This window comes from Necator americanus, chromosome II, assembly GCF_031761385.1.
Source record: "Necator americanus strain Aroian chromosome II, whole genome shotgun sequence".
NCBI classification, from domain to species: Eukaryota; Metazoa; Nematoda; class Chromadorea; order Rhabditida; family Ancylostomatidae; genus Necator; species Necator americanus.
In genome coordinates, this window is record NC_087372.1 from 24,779,294 (window position 1) to 24,800,079 (window position 20,786).

The window sequence follows — 20,786 nt, forward strand, 5'->3', positions numbered from 1 at the left end:
TAGACAACAGAGGCATTCAGGAATATCAACCATTGTAAAAAAAATACATCATGGAATAAAATAACGAATATTTCCAAAGTACTTTGGCGAAATAACTTGCTTGCTCTGTTAAAAAGGGAAGTCCTTGTCAGTGCTCGCTTTAAGCAAGTTACCAGAAGGTTAGCAAAAGATTCAATTGGTGTAGCACAATAGATTTTCTCCATTTCCATTTTGTGAGTTACGCAGAATTGGAAGGTATAAAGAGATCCCGTTTGCTGGCAGGATACGATTTCTTGTCTGAAGGAGGTTTGCTTTTTTAATCAAAAGTCTTGCCTGTTTCATTTCTGCCACAGAATACTTTTCAGCTACCGCATAGCAGTCGTGAACTACTGTTGCTTTGCAACGAAGCTGAAACAATTATTTAACTATTTGTAAATCGTTCCTTCTTGTCGAAACCACTTATATAATTTCCTTTTCTTTTTTGTTTCTTTTATTTAATGTGACCAACTAACCAGCTGCATTGTTACCATATACTGCGAAAATACATTATTTCACGATGAAACACTTTCTTCCTTTTCCCTCCATTCTTTTCAATACTATGTACAACAATTTGAGAAGTTTTCTTTCTTACTTTATTTTAATTATTTACCTCTTAATACTATCTGTTGCATAACTAGCAGAATATAGTTGTACTCACTCCTTCTTGGGTGCAAGTACAGCCAGTACACGGAGAGATTAGTGTACTTTCTCCATGCGAAAGAGACAAGGAGTTTGAGATGGGACATCCATCTAAATCGATCCATTTTGCCAAATCAAGTTTGGGAACGTAGCCGCAGTTAGTTGGAGCATTTCTGAAGTTAGTTAATTTGAATGTGTACGTATTAAAAGTCGAGAACTACGGTGCTGAACTTTTTGGATCATTTTAATGAGTACGAGTTCAATTAGAGCGAAGCCCTGTGCACGGCAATTAGGAAGAAATGAGCGGAATCATCCTCTTTCCCTCAATCTACGACCCCGTATAGGCATAACCCACCTGAAACCCGTACCAACCCAGATTCCTGTACTGATGCCTTTAAACGGCTGCGTTGGCGGTCACCAACTGAACAAAAGAGAAAGTTCCCTTGTACACCTTCAGTACGATGCGCGCTGAAAAGGCCTCGAGGAAGAGAGCCGAAGCCGTCTTTGAAGTTCAAAAATGGTAATTGCATAGGACTCACAGCCATGAAGTCCCTGGATAGGATTTTAAAAAATCTGTCCAGTCACTTCAAAGATCTCATAGAGAGCGACCTGACGCCTTCTGTCGGTTTAGTGAGGCGTTAGAGTCCCCACCTCAGATTGGTAAGGTCGTCATTAACAGTAATTGAGGGTTGGTGTGCATCCTTTGTTATCACGCTTTGGAGTTTTTATCCTCTACATCTTTCCAACTACGCTCATTTAATGTTCACTCATCCTTTTTGCAGCTTAGAAACTGATTTCGTTACCAGTCGCCTCCTATCAGTACGGACAAGACATTGAGAACTGTGGAAACTGAACATTTCATGAGTGCCAGGGTAATTTATTTCGCTCGGCTTCAGTTCTGGAGGCGTTTTCTTTGCTTCCTTGATGCATAAACTTGGCGATGAAGCCTGCGTCACCTCTATAGCACAAATACGAGGTCGATAGATTACTGGGAACCATTTTGAAGAAGGTATGCTATATTTGCAATGTAAATAGTATCCTGATAGTTGCCTGAACGTTGTCTTTCTCAAGGCACGAGATGATACATAGACACATACATGTTTGCACCATCGATAAGTTCCAGCTCAGTCTTGCTGATTGGGTTGCGACAGAATAGCCCACTATGATTAGCAACGCAAACGCAAAGAATGATAAAATCAATCGCTACCGAAGGAAATCATCGATAAGCTGTATAAATTAATGTTAAGCAACGTCGAATACCCGCATAGGAGAGTTTCGTTCTGTCCCGGAGGAAGAAGGAATCCAACCGTCGCCTCTGGCAATGTTCTTCTTCTTCTCCTTCCTTGCCTCTCATGACCGGTCGGTTCAGTGCTGCTCCGTTTCCTTTTTCCAATGTTGCCTCGCAAGTTTAATAGCATGCTCTGTCTATCGCCTGAGAGATGTAGGACCATGGAGAGCGAGCAATAGGCTCGTTACATGCGACTTGTAGCTGTGCGCCGCGATTGGAACTATGTATGAAAAGTTTAGCGATCTCATATCATATTTGTGGTATAAAGCTGCTGAACTGAAGTGCGTTGACCCGTGTTACGAGGCAGCTAGTGAAAGACTAATTATTTCAAACCTTGGTGCTAAGCACTTCATCCCTGAGTTGTCCAATTTCTTCCATGAACAAATTCATAGCCCTCTGCGCACAGTTGTAAAGGACTTAAGTCCCAAGGCCTGGTTGGTAGGATCAAGGACATATGTAATATGCAATGGTTTTATCCCAGAATCTCTAAATGTGTTCAAAATTTCCGAACATGTTCCAGTAATTTTTGGACTTTTATGTTCTGAACGCTTTTTTTGTAAATACATATTGCTCTGTCACATTGCTACTTTCAAAGTAGTATGGTTTTGCAACGGCAAAGAGTCTCGAATTTGACTGACATGGTTTATTTTAGTATTAACAGTAATACGTAACTGCATTGCATGAAGCAACATTTGCGCTTTTTCGTTTTAATTACGTATAAAACTTTCAAACTAGCAAACTTACACGATGTCATCTGGTATGGAAAATGCATCTGGTTGAAGTTTTCTTATCCAGCCATGATTCGCGCAGATCACCGATGATAGTGTGATTTGTCTTATCTGGTCAAGTTGATCTGAAACGATAAACTTTTTTCTATTTTATGTTGAAACTGTATGAATGGGACCGGCTGCCTTGCGAGAATTTCTGTGATCCGTCATTTTCATAGTGAAATCGATCACATTTCTTTATTCTTGAGAATTGGTCAGCTATAATACATGCTGCGGTTGGGCCAACCATAGCTCCTTAAAAAGATTACTTTGAAACTGTGAAATCAGCTCTCATATCGTTATAACATAAAGGTGTTACCTTTCATCGGCGTTTCTGAAATTATCCCAGTAAACAAGTCGATATCTTCAACCGATTCATACACTGAACTAAGAGCTTCAACAGCAGACGTAGACATTTCACCAGATAAATCAGCAAACGATACCGGAGTAGCGAGACCACACAACTTTCTGGAAAAATTTCTGTTAGGAACAAAAAAAAAGATCAAATGAATTTGATTACGAATAGAATGAGGAGAATGAGGTACGAAACCCCAACTAAACTCCAACATTTTCTTTAATCCCGTAGTCAAGTTTGTTTCTGCTTAAGTTGTGTTTTAAGATATCGAATTCAAGTGATTGCATATAAGGACAATTCTTCTAGGTCCAATCAAGTCGAAACACTTTTTGTTAGTATATTGTTCAATGTGCCGAAATGTTGTCGTAGCATTCCAACGACGGCTCAAAATCGCACACCGTTCTGACCCTACAAAAATATTTTAGCACAGTTTCTAAGCGAATGAAAGTTTCTAATGTGCCCTTCCGGTTCATCATTGTTCCTCTGCGATCACACTCTTTTCACATAACTGTAAACAATCTTTCCTCGCCATTAATCATGCGTTTCGGAAGATCCTCTGAGTTCTGATTCTTCACGTTTCAGAAATTGATGTCTATTTGCTTCATGAGGTGGATTAGTGTCAGTTAATCAGTAACAAGTAAATCGAGCTTGTAGATGTTACTATAACAGATTGAGGACTTACAGGGAGCATGGGAAAATCCCATCACACGGTCGTAGAGGCAGGGGATGGTTAGGAAATGTTCGTAAGGGAATGTGCGGTGGGCAGTAGTGAATGGAGGATAAATAATAGGATAACCAGGACAAAATATTGCGTAGTATTAGATAATTACATACACTATAAAATAAACAATGCAATAAACACTAAATAACAGCAATACAAAACAATTAATAATATTAAATTATTACATAAAAACAAAATATCATATTTATTTTCAGGAGTGGGACAGTGTGGAAGCCCCACATTTTGTTTTAGAAATGTACAACGAGTTGACAATGTAACAATGGAACGACACAAGTTTGAGACCCCACTAAGCCAAATTTTTGCAAAGCAGAAAGAAACTTGAAACCACTTCTAGAGACCAAAAATTTAATTCTTTGTAGTTTTCAGCAGTTGAAAACTGGACGTAATGGAGTTTAATGACCAAAAAGCTCAGATTCTGTGCACCTTGCTAAGGTTGGGAGGTCGCGAATAACTTGGTCATAAGAGGACCAGAGAAAATTTTAGGTAGTTTTTCAAAGAAGATGGTTCGCCCTAAAAACAACCATATCGCTGTTTTTTTCCACCTCCTAGTCTTCTTGATTTTGTAATCTTGATGAGACAAATTTCAAAAATTTGCGACTTTTTTTGGGTTTGCCTTACCTAAATTTTAGAAAACTAGATGGTCTGGAGAGGGGAAATTTTGCATATAGAGGTTCCTCTAATTCCCCTATCCGTATACATGAATGATTTTTTGAAAGGTTGTCCCATTTTCTGGAATGGGAAAACATGCCAAAATCGCAATTTTTACTAGCGCGCCGAAAATTGTGTGATCTTGAATAAAATCCAATAACTGAGTATTCTTCCAGTATGTTGTAGCCGAGGATTTTCGCAATCATATGCTTCATCACTTGACCTCCTGAGCCTCGCAGTTTTTCCAAATTTTTTTTCCAACAAAATACCATTTTTCTCATCTTTATATCATCAAAATTCCAAAAAAGACTACGAGGTGAAAAAAACAGCGATATGACTGTTTTTAGGGCAAACCTTCTTCTCTGTGAAGCCACCTAAAACTTTCCTTTTGGTCGTCTTATGACAAAGTTTCCTGCGCTGTCCCAGATGTAACAATGTGCAAAGAACCTGAGCTTTTTTGACCATTAAAATCTTTTGAACCCATCTTCAAACTGCTGTAAACTATGTATCGTTAAACTTTTCTTTTAGAAAGGTTTCAAGGTTCTAAGTCTTTTGCAAAAACGTGGCTCAGCAGGGTGTCGAACCTGAGTCGTCCCATTGTTATATTCTAGAAACAGACTGTTGATTTTTTTTTTGGCTTTTTTTCGTCGTTCTTCCCTATTTCGACGTATGCACCTGACTCTTCTCTTTTTTTGCCGTACAGTGTGCTTTGTTCAGTATTAAAAATATTCCATAGATTTTAGAAGACGTAGAAAAGGATAAAAATGGGAATATTTTAATACCAATATTTCAATAACATTTCAGCAAGCAAGCTTGATTCTTCCACTTTCCACGGTGCTTATCCGCTTCTGTCGGCTACCGGATTTCACATTTGCCTATTGTTCCTCGGCTAATTTTCGACTTTGGTCTTACGAAACACACAAAATTTCCAATATATTGAACTGACTGGAACCGAGAAGTGTCACAGGAACGCTACAGCGAGCACACGAATGGGAATGATTTACTTCGAGCAAACCCTTTATTTTAGCATCATTAGCTACCGATCACCTCAATGCTACTTCGCCAATTTTATAGAACAGTTAAGCTCTTCTCTGATAGAAGCAACAAAGATCCACTTTGAGATATGTAGAGATAGGTAGGTTCATGGAAACGTCCAACATAAATAATCAACTGAATGCACCAACCGAAAAAAAAATGCGACGGGTTTTTGAACACATCAGTGGGTTACCGTTCATCTGTATAGAACTGAGAAAATTCACTTTTTTGAAACGGTATTCGGTCTAGAATTTTCACTTAAGATTGACAATAATGTTGTGTGGGACGAGTGTAGCACAGTGGTTCTGCAGCACCTGCACAGTGAACAGTACGACTTCGTCCTTGACCAATTAGACCCTTTATCCTCGCTGAGGAGATGAATCATTGTTGCTGTCTGGACGGATAGAAACCCTGACTAAACACATTGGTTGACCCTACAATTCATTGTACGAGCTTCATACGTATTCATAAACATTTGCGATTCTGAATTGTACTCGCCGTCATTGGCGCATCTCAAAAAATTTTATCACTTGCCGTTTATACTTTGTTAGAATAGAAACATATATTGTGAAAAGTCAAAAAAGACATGAGTTTCAACCCTGTGTATCCCAACGGATGGAACTCTCCAAATATCCACAACTATCATTCTGGAGTGATCAGTGTGCTTTGCAACAGAGCCGCTGTCCTCGTGTTACTCATCAACCCTTCTATACGTTTCCCCGAACAAACAGAGTGTCCACGATGTTGTATTGGTTACGTAGGTACGTTACCGCTGAAAAAGCATGAGAACCCCTCGCGAGCGGTTGGTCTATTCGCTGCGCGAGTTAGTGAATTGCCGCCTGAATCACAGTGCTACACGACGACATGTCAACGCGGCATCAATCACAGTAGTGCGATGAAACGATGAGTGATACAATGACTTGGCTGAAGTATCGGTCTGTTTTATGGAAAGAATTACACAATTGATAGGAAGATCTATCAAGGAAGAAATAGGTAACATTTCCTTCACAATAAAATAAGAGAAAACCAGGGAATGTTGAGTATCGTTTTTTCCTTTGTAACTTTCCTGGTTCAATCCTCTTTTCTCCTTACATATTTCTTTTCTTTTCTGTGCAAATAACGAACTCAAACCCAAAAATCAGTGTTCTTTTATCGACCAATCTGAAAACAAATTTCTTCATGACTCTGACAAAGCCAAGGTCCTTGGTAAGTATTATGCCAGTGTCTTTTCCAATGAAAGAGACCCCGATTTCAAGTAGAAAGATTCAAATGATCTTCGTAACGCTCGCTTCGCCAACTATTTTCTTACAAATGTTGTACTTGGACGCCTGACAACAACTCTACAACTTTATCCTATGATGACATCCCACAAATAATTAACAAAAAAGACACAAAAACTTGGCTGCTAAAAATCAATGTCCTTACTAGAAAACAACATGTTTTCCTGCCTTGTGCCTTAACGGCAACTAACCTTTTTCATTCCATCCATGATTGGATGCGTTGCACTGAGCAAAGGAAGATCTATCAACATTGTTTATACTGATTTGTATGCTTTTGGCAAAGTCTGTCACTCTTCACTGTACATGGAATTAGAATCTGTGGGAATCCGAGGTAAAATATAGTATGCGTTAGATGATGTCTGACTGATAAGTATGTACATGAGTGTTGAAGCGGGGTATGGATATTCTCCACTGTAAGAGTGAGGTAGAACTCTTTCGCCCTTGTTACTCCTTCTATATACAGCAAGTCCACCGCTTTCTTAAGAGCTTCAATTAATATTACACTGCAAATGTTTCCAAATAATATTAAAATTCACTTAAGGGTCAGGTAAGCGAGAAGAAGGGCGTATCTGCGGTCAACCCAGTAGTCAAAACTTTCCTCTAAGAATCCAAATGGCATCTCGTGATTAATCCTAGTAAATGTTTCATTATGCATTCTGGAAACGTGATCCGAGTGAATTACGAGTTCGGCGTATCTTCGTTGAAACGATCCAAAACCAGGAAGGATCTAGGAGAACTCTTTACAAATTCCTAAACTTTTCCGATCACGTTGATAACTTCTTAAAGAAAGCCTGCACGGTAGGTAGCATTCACAATTCTACGCAACATTTGCGGCAATGATCCAAAAATCTTGACGTTTTTGTATAAAATCTTTGTTTTACTTCACCTAGAGTCACAAATCTGGAGTCCTATAGCAAAAAATACATACCTAAGAGCGACATAGGTGCGGTGCTCGATTAAGGACGCTGTTGTTTGTTTCTACCGTTCTGATGGGTTGCTGTTTTCCTTGTTTCATTTCAAACGTCTATAGAAGCTCGATTTTGCTTCGTTTCAGTATTACATTGGAAACAAAGTATTTGCTTTCTAATTTATAAAAAGGGATAAGACAAGTACGTTATCCTAAAGTTCTATGCTTGAAAGGTTAGCTACAGCAAGTCTGGTATTTCCTTCCTTTTTTAACAAGCCTAAAATATTATTGCTTCTATCTCCGCACACGGTTGAGTAGGGTGAGCTAGTACACCCGTCTGCCGTGCTACCGGTGTTCCACCTATGACTTTGACAGAAGTGGACATCTTGGTGGCTAATGTGAGTGGATGGGAGTAGTATCCGAAGCCTGCTTGTATTTTAATAACTACACAGCTCTTGGATACCTAAATTTCCTTCCTAAGTCTGGGGGAGCTTGAGCAGTAAGTTACCTGGGCTGGACTCCTACACGGAACCGATCGCTGTTCGCTACTTGTTTCGTATTTTGTCCTTTCCTCGTTCTTTTTAGCATTCTATCGAGCGAAAAAAAAAGAAATAAATAAGGATATCATGCCTGTGCGGGCGCCGCGCAGTGGACAAGAGGCTCCATCTTGACTTCAAGATTGATAGTCCAAAACCGCCCCAGTCTACCAAAGCCGTTCGTTGTGGGTCGTTAAACTATTGCCAGAGTTGTTTGAGAGGATAAAAGACTGACTTGACGCATTGACTTGCTCCGAATGTCATTGTGAGGCTACAGATGCGTCTATCAACCTTAATTTATTTTGCTTCAAGGCGAACGAGTAGGTACACACCGGTAAGGATTGATCAACGCCGTACATTTTACTATTTGCAGTTTATTGTATGAGGTTCGGCACTGTAATGAACTGACTGCAAAGTTGTCGCACATCAATTCCATTAAACACATAGCGCTCTGCTCTGGCATCTATTGTGGTCACTGTAGTTGTTCATCGATTCTTGATTAGATTCATGGTAGTTTGGAGTAACACTAATTTTAGTGTAATTACCTGGGGCCCAATGAATTTTTTCTGAATTTGACTGTTGTACTGGTCTTGAAAGTTTGGCCGCATACTGGCGTTCTCAGTTCTTTCAGTTTGCGCTGCAGTCTACAGATTGATGGGATTGATGGCCACTTGAATTTGCTTACGACCTGCTATTTTGTTGCGCCGTCACCACTTACTGGTGCAGTAGAAGAAGTCTCATAACGTAATGATCTCCATAACGAGAGGAGTTTTTGAGAGAAACCCACTGTGGACCTTGATTAGACACGTCTGGTACTTCTTGTGCCAAGTAAGTGACAATGCAGTTGTTTTAGAGAAAAAAGATCTTCACAACAGTCCCGAATTATAAGCCTAATCTGAGAAAAACACACTATACCTATGTGCGACGTACGGTGGTACTCCATGATCCCTTCCTCTCATGATGTTTATGGCAGCAAGGTCATGTCCACTTTGAGGTTTTCCACGTATGGAAAAGAGGTAGTTCCTTGAAACAGTATTTTGTTACGGTTTGTCAACTTCCACAGATGTAGTATAGATCACCTGAGGGCATCGTTGAGATGTCTATCTGCAGCCATAGCAGACGAACTCACGAGACCAAGAAGTATAGATCCAGCACCACCTTTCAATCAGCAGTTTGCTATAGTAAATGACCGAAATCTCTGAACAAAGCTCTGTATTTACCGTTTTTCATATCGTAGATGGCGTCTGCGTACTCGAAATTCTGTGCGAGATCAAGTGGAGAAGTGTAGTTATGGAAGTAGGCATCAGGGCGTGAAAAGAATCTGGAATCGTCCAAGTACAAGAAGTTAATTATAGGACTTTCAAACACCCGAAAGTATCCTTATAACAAGATAGAAAATGCTTATGACTTCTATTTGGACGATTTCCCTCTTTACTTCTGGTTCAGCATTGGAAAGTGTTTGTCTTATAATGAATAAGCACTAATGAACAGCAGGTGCCACAACTCTCTCCTTGTGTGCATGTTAAGGGGTAAAGTGAAAGGTTAAGCATCGACCATTCAGTCCGTTGGCTAACAGAAAGGTGGTGAGTTTCACTTCAATTAAATGTCGTATAGGTTATGAAGTGATTTCACAGCTTTCATTCAGTGAAGTGATCACAAAAAGGAATTCGAGATGATGTGGCTGACGGGTAGATGAAGAAGAATGTAGATTTCCTGCTTTTCCAATTCAGGGAGTGGTGTACCTGTTTCTGCTTTGTGAGGGTTGAGTTGCACTATCCACGTTCAGGCAGGCGCGTTCATACACATGGATGTGTCTGCGTACATCCAACACATCCTCCAGGGCAGCATAGCACAAAAGTGAGGATTTTGAGATTTTCCCACGATAAGATCAGATTACGGGTGTAGGTCCTAAGTATGGGCGTCATCACGCTAAATTCCTTCTTATTACTTAGAATGACGGCATGAGTGGTGTCCCTATACGAATCTGATTGCAATATACTCACGATGACCTTTGTTAATAGTGAATGCAATCAAGCATTTGAGTAGACGGTCTGAGCACGTACGAGCTGTATATCTTGCACAGCATTATGTCCCATGTTACCTAGATATTGCAGAAGTGTGCTGTTGTTCAGCACACTGCCAAAACCCAGCCGAAATACGTCAAATATCAAGAGGGAGCGTGAAATCTTCGGTAACAACATTCTGTTTCGTTACGCTGAAATGTCGGACATTGTTGATCCGAGGTATTGTGGCTACTCAATGTCGACATGCAACTCGCGCGAGGCGTGGTCCCGCAGGATATGGAGCAGTTCAACGACGAATTCACTGATTCCGTGTGAGCTCTTGCTGAAGATCGAGAAGGTTGGGCAGAGCTGTGTCCAAGCACCACATGCTTCGGCGAAGATGCAGGCAACCATGTCAGGCTATAACACCAGTCCGCCGATTAAGTAAAAAATAACGGTCTGACAAATGCTCTTGTCGCTCTTTTCCCATCAAACAGGCGCCCTATAACGCCTCACGTCTCCGAGTGCAGGGACATCCATCGTGCCTGCCAACGAGCGGACGACTAAAAGGCTCCTGGCGCTGTCTCTCAGACTCGTTGGCAGATGCCTACTCTCGGGGCGTTTACTCCGTTTTTCTAGATAATTAGGAGGAATTGAGAAAAACCTCCAGAGTACCCATGACCTACATGACTTATGTGACTTAATTGGCGGGCTGATGTCATCACCTGACGCGATTACCCGCATCTTCGCCGAGGTGTGCCGTCCTTGAACACAGCTCTGCTCAACCTTCTCGATCTTCAGCAAGAGCTTGCACTGAATCACTAAATTTGTCTCTGTTCCATATTCTGATCTGCCTATCCACGCCGAATGTCCTCATGTCCTCTTTCACCTTCGTCCAAAACTTTCGCTTTCGGCCAGGTGGCTTCTTCCAGCTCGAACCCGGCAAACTCCTCAGAATTCGTTGAACAAGGCGATCTGCCAGTCTCCTTAATATATGACCAAAGAAGCGAAGACGATTTACTTTAGCCACTTTCGATGACGGTTCGGTGACAAGATGTTGATGTCCTCCACGTGTCATTCACCGGTATACCACATCAATTTCTGCGTGAAGATCTTCATTGTGACATACCCTAGGCCAAAAGTAGCCGAGTAGCCGTCTAAGCAGCTTTCGTTCCGTGCAGTCAAGCTTCTCCATAACCGTTGATGGTGCTGCCCAAGTCTCCGAACCGTACATCATGATGGGGCGAATTGCGGATAGGTAGACTCGCAGCTTGACTTCGTTGGTGATGGGGGTCGACCACAGGCATTTCGTTAAGGAGTTAGATGCAGAAGCTGCCTTATCGCATCTTTGCTGAACATCTCTCTCGTAGCTACCGTTGTTCTTCAGCGTACAGCCCAGGTAACAGAACTCATCGACGAGTTCTATCGGTTGTCCGTCCACCCTGATTCCCGTTCGAGGTCTCGAAGAGATCCATATCTGCTTGCATTTATCAGGGTATAGACGTAGTCCATAGGCCGCAGCCACCTTCGATATAATGCTGACAACATGTTGAAGTTTCGTACTGCTTTCAGCGAATATAACAACATCGTCGACGTACTCGAGTTCAGTCAAGGGGCACCCAGATGGTGCTAAGACAATGTCGGCAGGACACTGGTCGACTGTTCCTCGCATAACGTCGTCGATGGCGAAATTGAACACGAAAGGTCCTGCCAACGTCCCTTGTCTTATTCCAATTACCACCTCAAACGGTGTTGTACACCCGGATGGTGTTCGAACTGCAGCAGTTGTTCGTTGATTCATGTCATCAAGCAAGCGAACGAACTTTCCTGGTACTCCATCGGCGCGGAGCGTGTTGAGAAGACGGCCTCGGTGAGGAGAGTCGAACGCGGCTTCAAAGTCCAGTTGCATTGGATTCGAATACCGCTGCCAGATTTCGATCACTCTCCTGACGATGAACACTTGGTCAATCGTAGATCGGCCAGGACGAAAGCCAGCTTGCTCATCGCGCGTTATTTCTTCGCGATGTTTAATAAATCGGTCCAGGATGATCCGCTCCAATACCTTGTACATACCACGCAGCAAAGAGATTCCTCGATAATTCCTAGGGTCCGTCACGGATAACTTCTTGTGGAGGGGAGTTATGATAGCGTGTCTCCACGAATCAGGTGTCCTTTCGTCTATCCATATTGAAGGGATGATCTTTGTCATCCCACGAATCCCAGACGGAGGAAGATATTTTAGTATTTCTGCGCTAATTGGATACACTGGAACCTCCGATTCGGTCGGTGGCGCCTCGTTAACCACATATGTCAGTCTATGAACGTGCTCGAGTTCAGGCGCTGACGGTGCTAGCCGGTTCAGCAAGGTCTTGAAGTGTTCCCTCCAAATTGGAAGGGTCGCTTCACCGACAGCTACTCCATTGACAGTGTTGAGGACAGGAGAACATCCTTTCATTTTGCTGCTATACTGTTTTGGCGATGTGCTGGACGATAGCACCTTTTTGCAATGTATGGGAATCTTCCGCCATATAACAGTGCAGGATATATAGCTCGTACGTTCCCAGTGCGTACATTCGAACGCCTGATTGCGTTTAGTTAAAGCAGGGCCACCATGTGCAGGTAGCAATCAGACTCGTATACGGGGCCCCCATGACCTACATCCTAACCCTATCTACCAGTAAAAACATCGCTACATTCTCAATTCCGTGATTTATTACCATATATTTTACATAACCGAATTATAAGAAATCAAGCATTCACTGGTTGGTTGGTTTTCTGCAGCAAAAACATCGATTTTTATAAAGTTGCTTTGCCGAAATTAGCATTATTAGAGGTCATTTTTTGAATAGTTTTTTGGATGTAGAAACTCAGTATGAGATCATTGAGATGATAGCGGTTATGCTTCAGAACAAATTAATAGTTGAGTTCACCGTCTCGCTAACGAATGTCCAAAGCGGTAAGCAGATGTTGAAAATGAATGTGATAGAGTGGCTTCGCAATGTTCATCGTAACCTAAATGAGAACCATTTCATGTGATGTGTAAGAAAATGTTACTACCTACCAGTGAAATATCCATTCGGTTTCGGGCGGAGGTCGTACTTGTCGACAACCTCGTTTCCAAGCACCTTTGGCAAAAATTCGTTGAACGTGATGTGAGCAATTTCAGCGCCTACTATGCGCCGCGTTTCCTTAAAATGCTTCCTTAAAATACATCGTTTTCCATGCGGAGTCCTTACCTATATTTCAAACTCATACAAGATGGGAAAGAGAGTCTCCGACAATTTTGGAATGTGCCTGGTCTAATCAAAAGCAATCTCCGAAATCTTTTCTTCCCAAAATGGAAACAAACACACAAACGGCTGCTCAGATACAATGCAAGCCAACACACGTTCACGTGATCTGACGTAGAGTTTTATCTTCATCACTACGATGATTATATTCACCTCATTTCATGCTAGCACATAATTCTGTGCTTATAGTTGAGAACGGAGGAACCCCAAACTTTGGATAATGTTCCCAAATTATGGAGGTTCCAGAGAAACATAAATGTGAAATTAAGTTTGATTGCTCTCCAAATATAGTACTGATGGGTTTAGGAAAAAAATCATGGAATCTCTCATCTATGCCTAAATTTTCGAGGGAAAAAATTGAAGAGAGGGTTGATAAAAAACAATTATAATTTAAAAAAAAGTCACTACTGTTATTTCTTATTTTTCAGACAGGTTGGATAATATAATTGCCATTATTATTAGTGACCTGTTGCTAGTGTGAGGGCATATATCTCATCTCATTTTTGAAAAATGTTCCATCTTTTGATGAGAAAAATTAAACCAGTGCTTGTTTGACATCTTCTTCATTTTTTAACTTTTTGCCATTCAAATAATTTTGTAAGGATAAAAACAAGAGATAACAAGTGAAGGGTGCCAAGTACGGGAACTATGGTGGATGCGGCAGAATTCCCACCCTAGTTCTGCAATTTTTTGACGAGTCCCCAGAGCAACATGTGGCCTGGCGTTATCATGATGCAGTATGATGTCCTTTCTCTTGAACATCGCCCTCTTCTCTTGGACTGGGTTCTTTAAATTATCCAGTTGCTGACAACACTTCTCCAAACTGAGATTTTCCTTCGGCTTTGGAAGTTCAACCTGTACTGCTTCTCGAATGTTCCACCGTATACACATCATTCTCTTATTCAGAGGCAAATTTAGTTTAGAAGTGATAGGCCTAACAGAAAGCTATCCTATCAGAAACTTCATCTTTGCCAAACACTTTCAATGAGTTTCTACGTGCTTCAGTAGCAATTTTTCCTCGTTAAAACTCGGATAGAATACAGTGGCGTAGATGAACTCTATCAGTAGCATTGGGTACACTATCGCTTCATGCTTAAGACTGACGTGAATCAACTGCGTTTTACTCAGTTTGCTACTTCAGTAGGTATACGTTGAGCGATAGAGAAGGACAGCCGAACATGCGCCAGATAAACATGTGTTTACGTGTCAGAACTCGTTATTATGGAAGCGGAAGAACTTCCCGGCGGACCTTATGTGTACCTCATGCCTTGCATTATACTCTTGGCTGGGAAGCTTCTTGAACCACCTAGCTTACAACTGAGCCCTCAGGGGAAAAGCGTGCCCCAGTTTCCCAACGTCAGTGTTTTTAAAGTGTACAAAAGCATCCAGCCTAGCATGCACAAGATGGGTGAAAAAAGACTAGTCCAGTAAGGTTTTTTATTCTTCAATTTTTGAATAAAATCTTTACCAAAATATTCCTTTCCTTGATTTCTACAGCGCTGCAAGTGATTTTCGCACATTTTCGCACTGTTCTCTGGAATATTGAATAAAGTAAGCAAAATGTTACGCTAGAAGTGTTGTAGACTTTGGCCACGCAGTTCTATGAAGGAACAAGTGACGTCGATCTGGCACAAGGAGTGTACAATGCTAGACATCGATCTGATACACTGATTAATTTCAGTACTTCTATTGTTAATCACAATCGCTTTTTTTTGCAGAGTTTTGTTTGCTTCTCACTGTGAGAGAGGCCATGCACCTGTTTTAAGCTTGGTTCGTCTCAGATGCTTTCTTGCAATTCACACACAACTTTTTTTGCGCAGCAAATTTTGTGCGCTTAGGTGTGGGTAATCGTTTTTTGCTATGTGAAAGAACATTAACGTCATTGAACGTAATTCTTTAATTCAACAGTTTAGGAAGACGCTATAGAAGTAAATGAGATAATGCTTCCCCGACCTTGGACTTCCTGCTCTTTTTTTCGGTACACTTCTATAAACCGCAGATGTATAGTAATACTAGCATTTGAGAAATGTTTGTTTGACAAAATTTCATGACAGCCACTGCCTACTACACATCTAGAAGTAAGGTTTCATACTTTATCTCAAAATAATAACAGTACAACTACGAGGATATGCTCTCGGTATACTCTCTAGATAATTTTAGTGGCCTTGCGTGCACAACTGGAATGAGAAACACTAACCTGGTAAAGCATTTCATCGTCCCAATGTGGATTAATTGAAGATAGTTTGCTGGCTAAGCGATTGTGTTCGCGATGAAATACTAAAGTAGTAGTAGTAGAGGTAGCATTTAGTTGTGCTATTACGATATGCTTTCGGATGTAGAAAATTCAATAAAATTTCGACTAATTCAATTTTAGATTTTTATGATAGACTTGGGTCAGTGGCAGGAATTAGGATTAACACTAATTGAAATCGGTGGAAATCTTAGAAAGTATGACGTTTTGACTTTTCTGACTCTGCTCTAATAAAATTAATATATCTTAACTTTTTTGTCAGGCAGGAACAAATCATTGATGTTCTGAGCGAAGTTAATTAAGGCAAGATTACGTCCTTATTAGAGTATTTCCAGACGGGAATAGAGTAATTCGTACATTGCTTCCATTTCCTGATTTCCTGATGCTGTTATTCTTACAAAGTCGTCCAAGTATTTTGAAAAAAATGATTTTAAAATCCAGTGAAAACAAACTCATAGAGCTCACAAATATGTAAGGTAGTAATTCCAGGATGTTGAGAAACGCGTTCGTCTCCAGACATAAAGCAAGGATATCTTGGATAGGATTGACATTGCGACCGATCTTCTGCTTGCGGGAGGAGACTAAAGTGAATTTTTTTAAATGCAGTATTTTGAAGAGCAACTTCTTCTGATTTTGCACAGTTATACCTCCCGGATTTCTCTGAGCTGTGACTTGTCTTGAGTTTCCCTCCATGTCCTGCTCTCAATGCATTAGCTTCGCAAATTGTTGAGCCGTAAATAACGGACCCATCAATGTAAGCTGTGAGCTGCAAAAACAACACCATTAATACTGAAATATTTGCTCTTGGTTGTCCCAAATCAGTTAATAACCTGATTTATCTGGGTTCTTGGTCCAAGCTGACGTTGGCCATTAAGACTCCTCACGAATGGGATACACTGTGGTTCATCCTCAATGATGGGACTGAAGAATGGATCGTCCTCTGGCACTGGAATCGGCATGCAACTTGTAGAAACAGTGCGAAATGAATCGCAGCTGGAAAACGATTTTATCCCAAACGTAGTAAGGAATAAAAGAACTAATACGGCATTATTTCTACCACTAGGTTAAAAGGGATGTCGGTTTTAAACTAACTTGAGTGTACCGGTTCATATAGTGTAACATAAATGTTCATTAGAAATATTTTTTCTAAAGAACATTTTCCGTAGTACATATGCTGTAGGTGAAATGTCTATTTCGGTAATTTTTAATTTTATCTAGTCTACTACTGAAGGGGATGATGAGTAAAGAAGAAATATAACGGCTTTTTTCACAACTCTAAAAAAAATAGCGGCATCGAAACAACAAAATTAACGGAACTTCTACCATACCAATCGCTCAAAAAAATACAGCGGTGCAGCAGCTGTATTTTTTTTTGAGCGTACAGCAGAATTTGTAATGCAGAAGTTCGAAATTTTCTAATTTGATGACAATTTTGAAGGAGATCAAGTGATGACAATGGACAAGGATTATTCCCTCAAAGCTACATTGAAATTTGTAAAAAGAATCAAAAATCAAAGGAGAATAAAAGAAAAGTTAGATGTAAAATTGATCATTTCTATTGTTCAACTGTAGTTGAAACCAGTTTGGGATATAAATAAATATAAATAAATATGAAAAATAATAATATAAATATAAATAAATATATGATATATATATATATATATATATATATATATAAGTTTGAGATAGCGATTAGAATTTTGATGGATCATGTAGCCTAATTTCAAAGTGCTGCTAAAGATATTCATCGCAGACCTTGTTATACGCTACAGTGTCGTAGTGTCAGTAGAGCCTGTTACTAATGTTACTAACCGTTCTGACCGTCTTGGGCAAAATAAAGTGAGGCAGACCCTTCTGTGCCGTCGCTCAAAACGCAAGCATAAAACGCTGAGAAATAGACAGCATTAACAAAGTTCGACAGAGGTCGGCATATAGATTTAAAAAATGTAATTTTGTAAAAAAACAGCAGAAAGAAAATCTGGAATTTCAGATTCATTGGAAATAGTGCGGACAAAAGTTTACAAATTCTCACTTCTCCTATGGTTTCCTTATCTCTTCTTTTGTTGCTAATTGTCATGTGCTACAATTTCTTCGCAATTTTTTTTTGCTTTAGATAAGAGTCAAAAGCAAGAAGTTGTTGTAAATATGGAAAAGCTTATTACCAAAACCGTTTCGTCATATGCAAAGAAAGAAAAATTGTTTCCCGTTGTGATTTTTATCAAGTACTGTTACTGGAAATTGTCAACGCACCAAAAAACAGAAAGTTACTAAAGAAGAAAGTTCCCAATTTCTCACTCAAAAGTTCGATCAAGGTCCCATAGTTACAAAGGCAGCCCACATTTTCGGGGAAAGCCTCACTCAGCAAAAACTGTAAAAAAAAATCCGCTCGCAAAATGCAACTTCGCTTACCTAGAATTTAGCTCAGATGACCCTAATGCTTTAGTCAGTCTCAAAAACCAATCTTGTGCGTAACTTTTGAGGGGGGTGCAATTATGCAACAACATCTAATATGTGACATGTGTATATTTCTTATTTCAAGACTAAAGTAATAAAAAACTGAAAACCAATTCTCTATATGCAGAGTTGGGCAGCCACAACACGGACTAATTCGTCAAAAGCCGTTGGATTCATTGGGAGACGGCTAAGTTTTAAAAGTACCAATTGGAAGCAAATGAGCCGCTTATCTCAAATGTGCTTCCAAAATTTGGTGTAGAAGAAGGCAAAGTTCCCCACCTTTAATTGCCTCTACACCTGAGCAGTAATGCCACTGAGGCATCAGATACATCCCCTGGATTGAAAAAGTGTCCCTAGAACTCACGCTTATTTATAGAAATGATAAAAAGTTCCATAATCAAGTGTTCATTGATGACATTTTGGTAACCAAAATCATATGTGAATTCGAGGTTTCCATTCACATGTATACAACTGTGCTTCCACTGTTCACCGATTTGCACGTGCGCGCACCAGTCCTATTTGCCCCGATCACGCGCAAAGCTTGCCCAGTGGGTTCTCGATAGTTCTCGCTCGAAGTGAATAATATCTTCCTTTGAAGGACTCTTGAAGAGGTCTGACCATGGGGTAAACAGTCTTCCTGCGGGGCTTTTGATAACGCGTGGTATCCAGTCGCTCGTAGCGCTGGTTCAGCGATTATTGTTGAAAAGAACCACCCAACTAATTCTACTTTCCTTGACATATGCGGCAGCACTTCTGATTGTCGATCTTTTATGAAGAACTCAACGTCGAATATCCTCTCTCGCCTAGGTAAAGCAGTATTCTCCTAGCATTATCCTTTCAAATGAGTGTTCCATAACGCCGATCTCATATTCTTTCTGATTGCAAAACGGTTTTTTTTTGTTTTCAGGTTTCCGAAGCGTAGGTCATGGTAGGAAGATTTTAGGCTGGGTTTGAATAGGTAGCACGAAGGTACTTGGTTTGTAGAACGAAGGTACTTGGTCTTCTTCACTATACCCTCAATACTTTTGTATGCTCTACATCTTGCTCTTACCTACTACCCATCTCGGAGGTTCGATTATTTATAACGTTAATTCCCAACCTAAAAATCCATAACTTGAACACTCTTAAATGTTCGTTCCGTTGAGAGTGAGTGGAGCATCAGGAACCAACCCGTTCCTCATGGACATCGTCTTGTCCAAGTTCAGCAAAGTGAAAATAGTATAACTGTCGGCCATCATTTTCACGTTCATCTCATTCCAATCCTCGCATTACATTCTCGACCGCGCCAAAGAATGTTTTCAGTGGGATTGTGCCAGGTGGAGCCTTCTCCTCACGTCGATTATGACATTATTGTAAAATGGGTCATTTTACAATAATGTCATAATGTCAAACACACACAAGGGTGCTTGTGATCTCGCTGTATTTCCATAAGTTTCAAAACGGTCTGTATGTGCTCCATTGCGCTGACTCCCTGTTCGACGCCCTGTTGGCCCGCATGAGCGTTCTTCGTCTAATGTTCTTCCAATCATGACCAGAATTACACTAGATGAAGAGCTTGTAGATAGCAAACAATAAGAAGAATAAGCGATCTTTACCGATGGCATATGGATCTCCTCCTTTACACAACAATACGGTGTTGCTGAGGATCTTTTCATCCTGATAGAGATGAGTGAAGTGACTCCCTAGTTAACATGTTCTACCTGTCATAGTCGTCGCCAATGTTGTCCTTCGCGGTATGTTCCCAAAGGGTGGAGCAAACAAGTCCTTGTCAATGATGATTTTTTGAATTTAAACGGTGAACTTTCCGGATTTCTCTCCCCTCCTTGTGGACCAAAATTCCCCTCGAAAGAGATTTATGTCCAATCCGCACAGAGCTTTGGTACAACAACGTAATCAGCCAAGCAGAACCTTTCAACCTTTTAATTACAGTACTGGTCAGTTTTATGACGGTACACCTCCAGCGGACCATTACTGCATCCAAACGTAAAAAGTTTTTCTGGGACGCGAGGGAAAGCTTCTATTCCTGCTCATTCCGTAACAGACCATAGATCCTAATGTGGAGTTCCTCAGGCATTCTTCTGGATCTTTTTGACGTGTGAAAATCACCAAGAGCAACCATTTAGAATGTATGATATTTGCTGTAAAACTTCTCTAGGTCGCAACGTGATGTTGGAACGTAAGCGAGGACGATAATCAAGAGTGGTATTGACTCATATAGTCTCACCCATTAACTTCCGATTCGACTTGTCAGTTGTTCAAAAAAATTGTTGCTCATTACATTCATTGTTGCACTCGTGTTGGGGAGGACAACCAACTCCACCGACTTTTCTATGTGGCGTACAAATAAGTTTAAAGGATTTTTTTTCGTAACTTTAAACCTTTAAAACGTATTCATTCAAAGTATTGTTTATCATTAGCTGCAAGGTTTTGTTTTTGGCAGCATGCGGATTCCGCGTTGGTAAAATTCCTTGCTTTTGAGGCAATCCAAGAATCGATCCAATTTTAGGCTTCTTAGTGAGAAGTGAATTGTTGTTGGACCAGAATGAGTCATAGACCTCAATAAGTGGTAGACG

General features: G+C 40.5%; 1 protein-coding gene across 2 annotated transcripts in view; it reads right to left on the reverse strand.

Annotated features, from left to right (window-relative positions):
• RB195_019360 (uncharacterized protein) overlaps nt 1-20,786 on the reverse strand; it is a gene marked incomplete at both ends in the record, with an annotated part of 32,170 nt that overhangs the window by 1,075 nt on the left and 10,309 nt on the right. The window contains 17 exons of one of the 2 annotated variants that reach the window (XM_064187172.1): nt 313-387; nt 677-830; nt 2,690-2,798; nt 2,857-2,967; nt 3,032-3,180; nt 9,131-9,238; nt 9,295-9,373; nt 9,436-9,536; nt 10,901-11,039; nt 11,108-11,204; nt 11,348-12,701; nt 13,149-13,230; nt 13,280-13,406; nt 15,706-15,785; nt 16,225-16,340; nt 16,407-16,525; nt 16,590-16,752. In XM_064187172.1, the coding sequence (XP_064043053.1) occupies nt 313-387; nt 677-830; nt 2,690-2,798; nt 2,857-2,967; nt 3,032-3,180; nt 9,131-9,238; nt 9,295-9,373; nt 9,436-9,536; nt 10,901-11,039; nt 11,108-11,204; nt 11,348-12,701; nt 13,149-13,230; nt 13,280-13,406; nt 15,706-15,785; nt 16,225-16,340; nt 16,407-16,525; nt 16,590-16,752 (3,163 nt within the window). The remainder of the gene's footprint in view (nt 1-312; nt 388-676; nt 831-2,689; nt 2,799-2,856; nt 2,968-3,031; nt 3,181-9,130; nt 9,239-9,294; nt 9,374-9,435; nt 9,537-10,900; nt 11,040-11,107; nt 11,205-11,347; nt 12,702-13,148; nt 13,231-13,279; nt 13,407-15,705; nt 15,786-16,224; nt 16,341-16,406; nt 16,526-16,589; nt 16,753-20,786) is intronic. The other variant, XM_064187173.1, reaches the window with a different exon arrangement.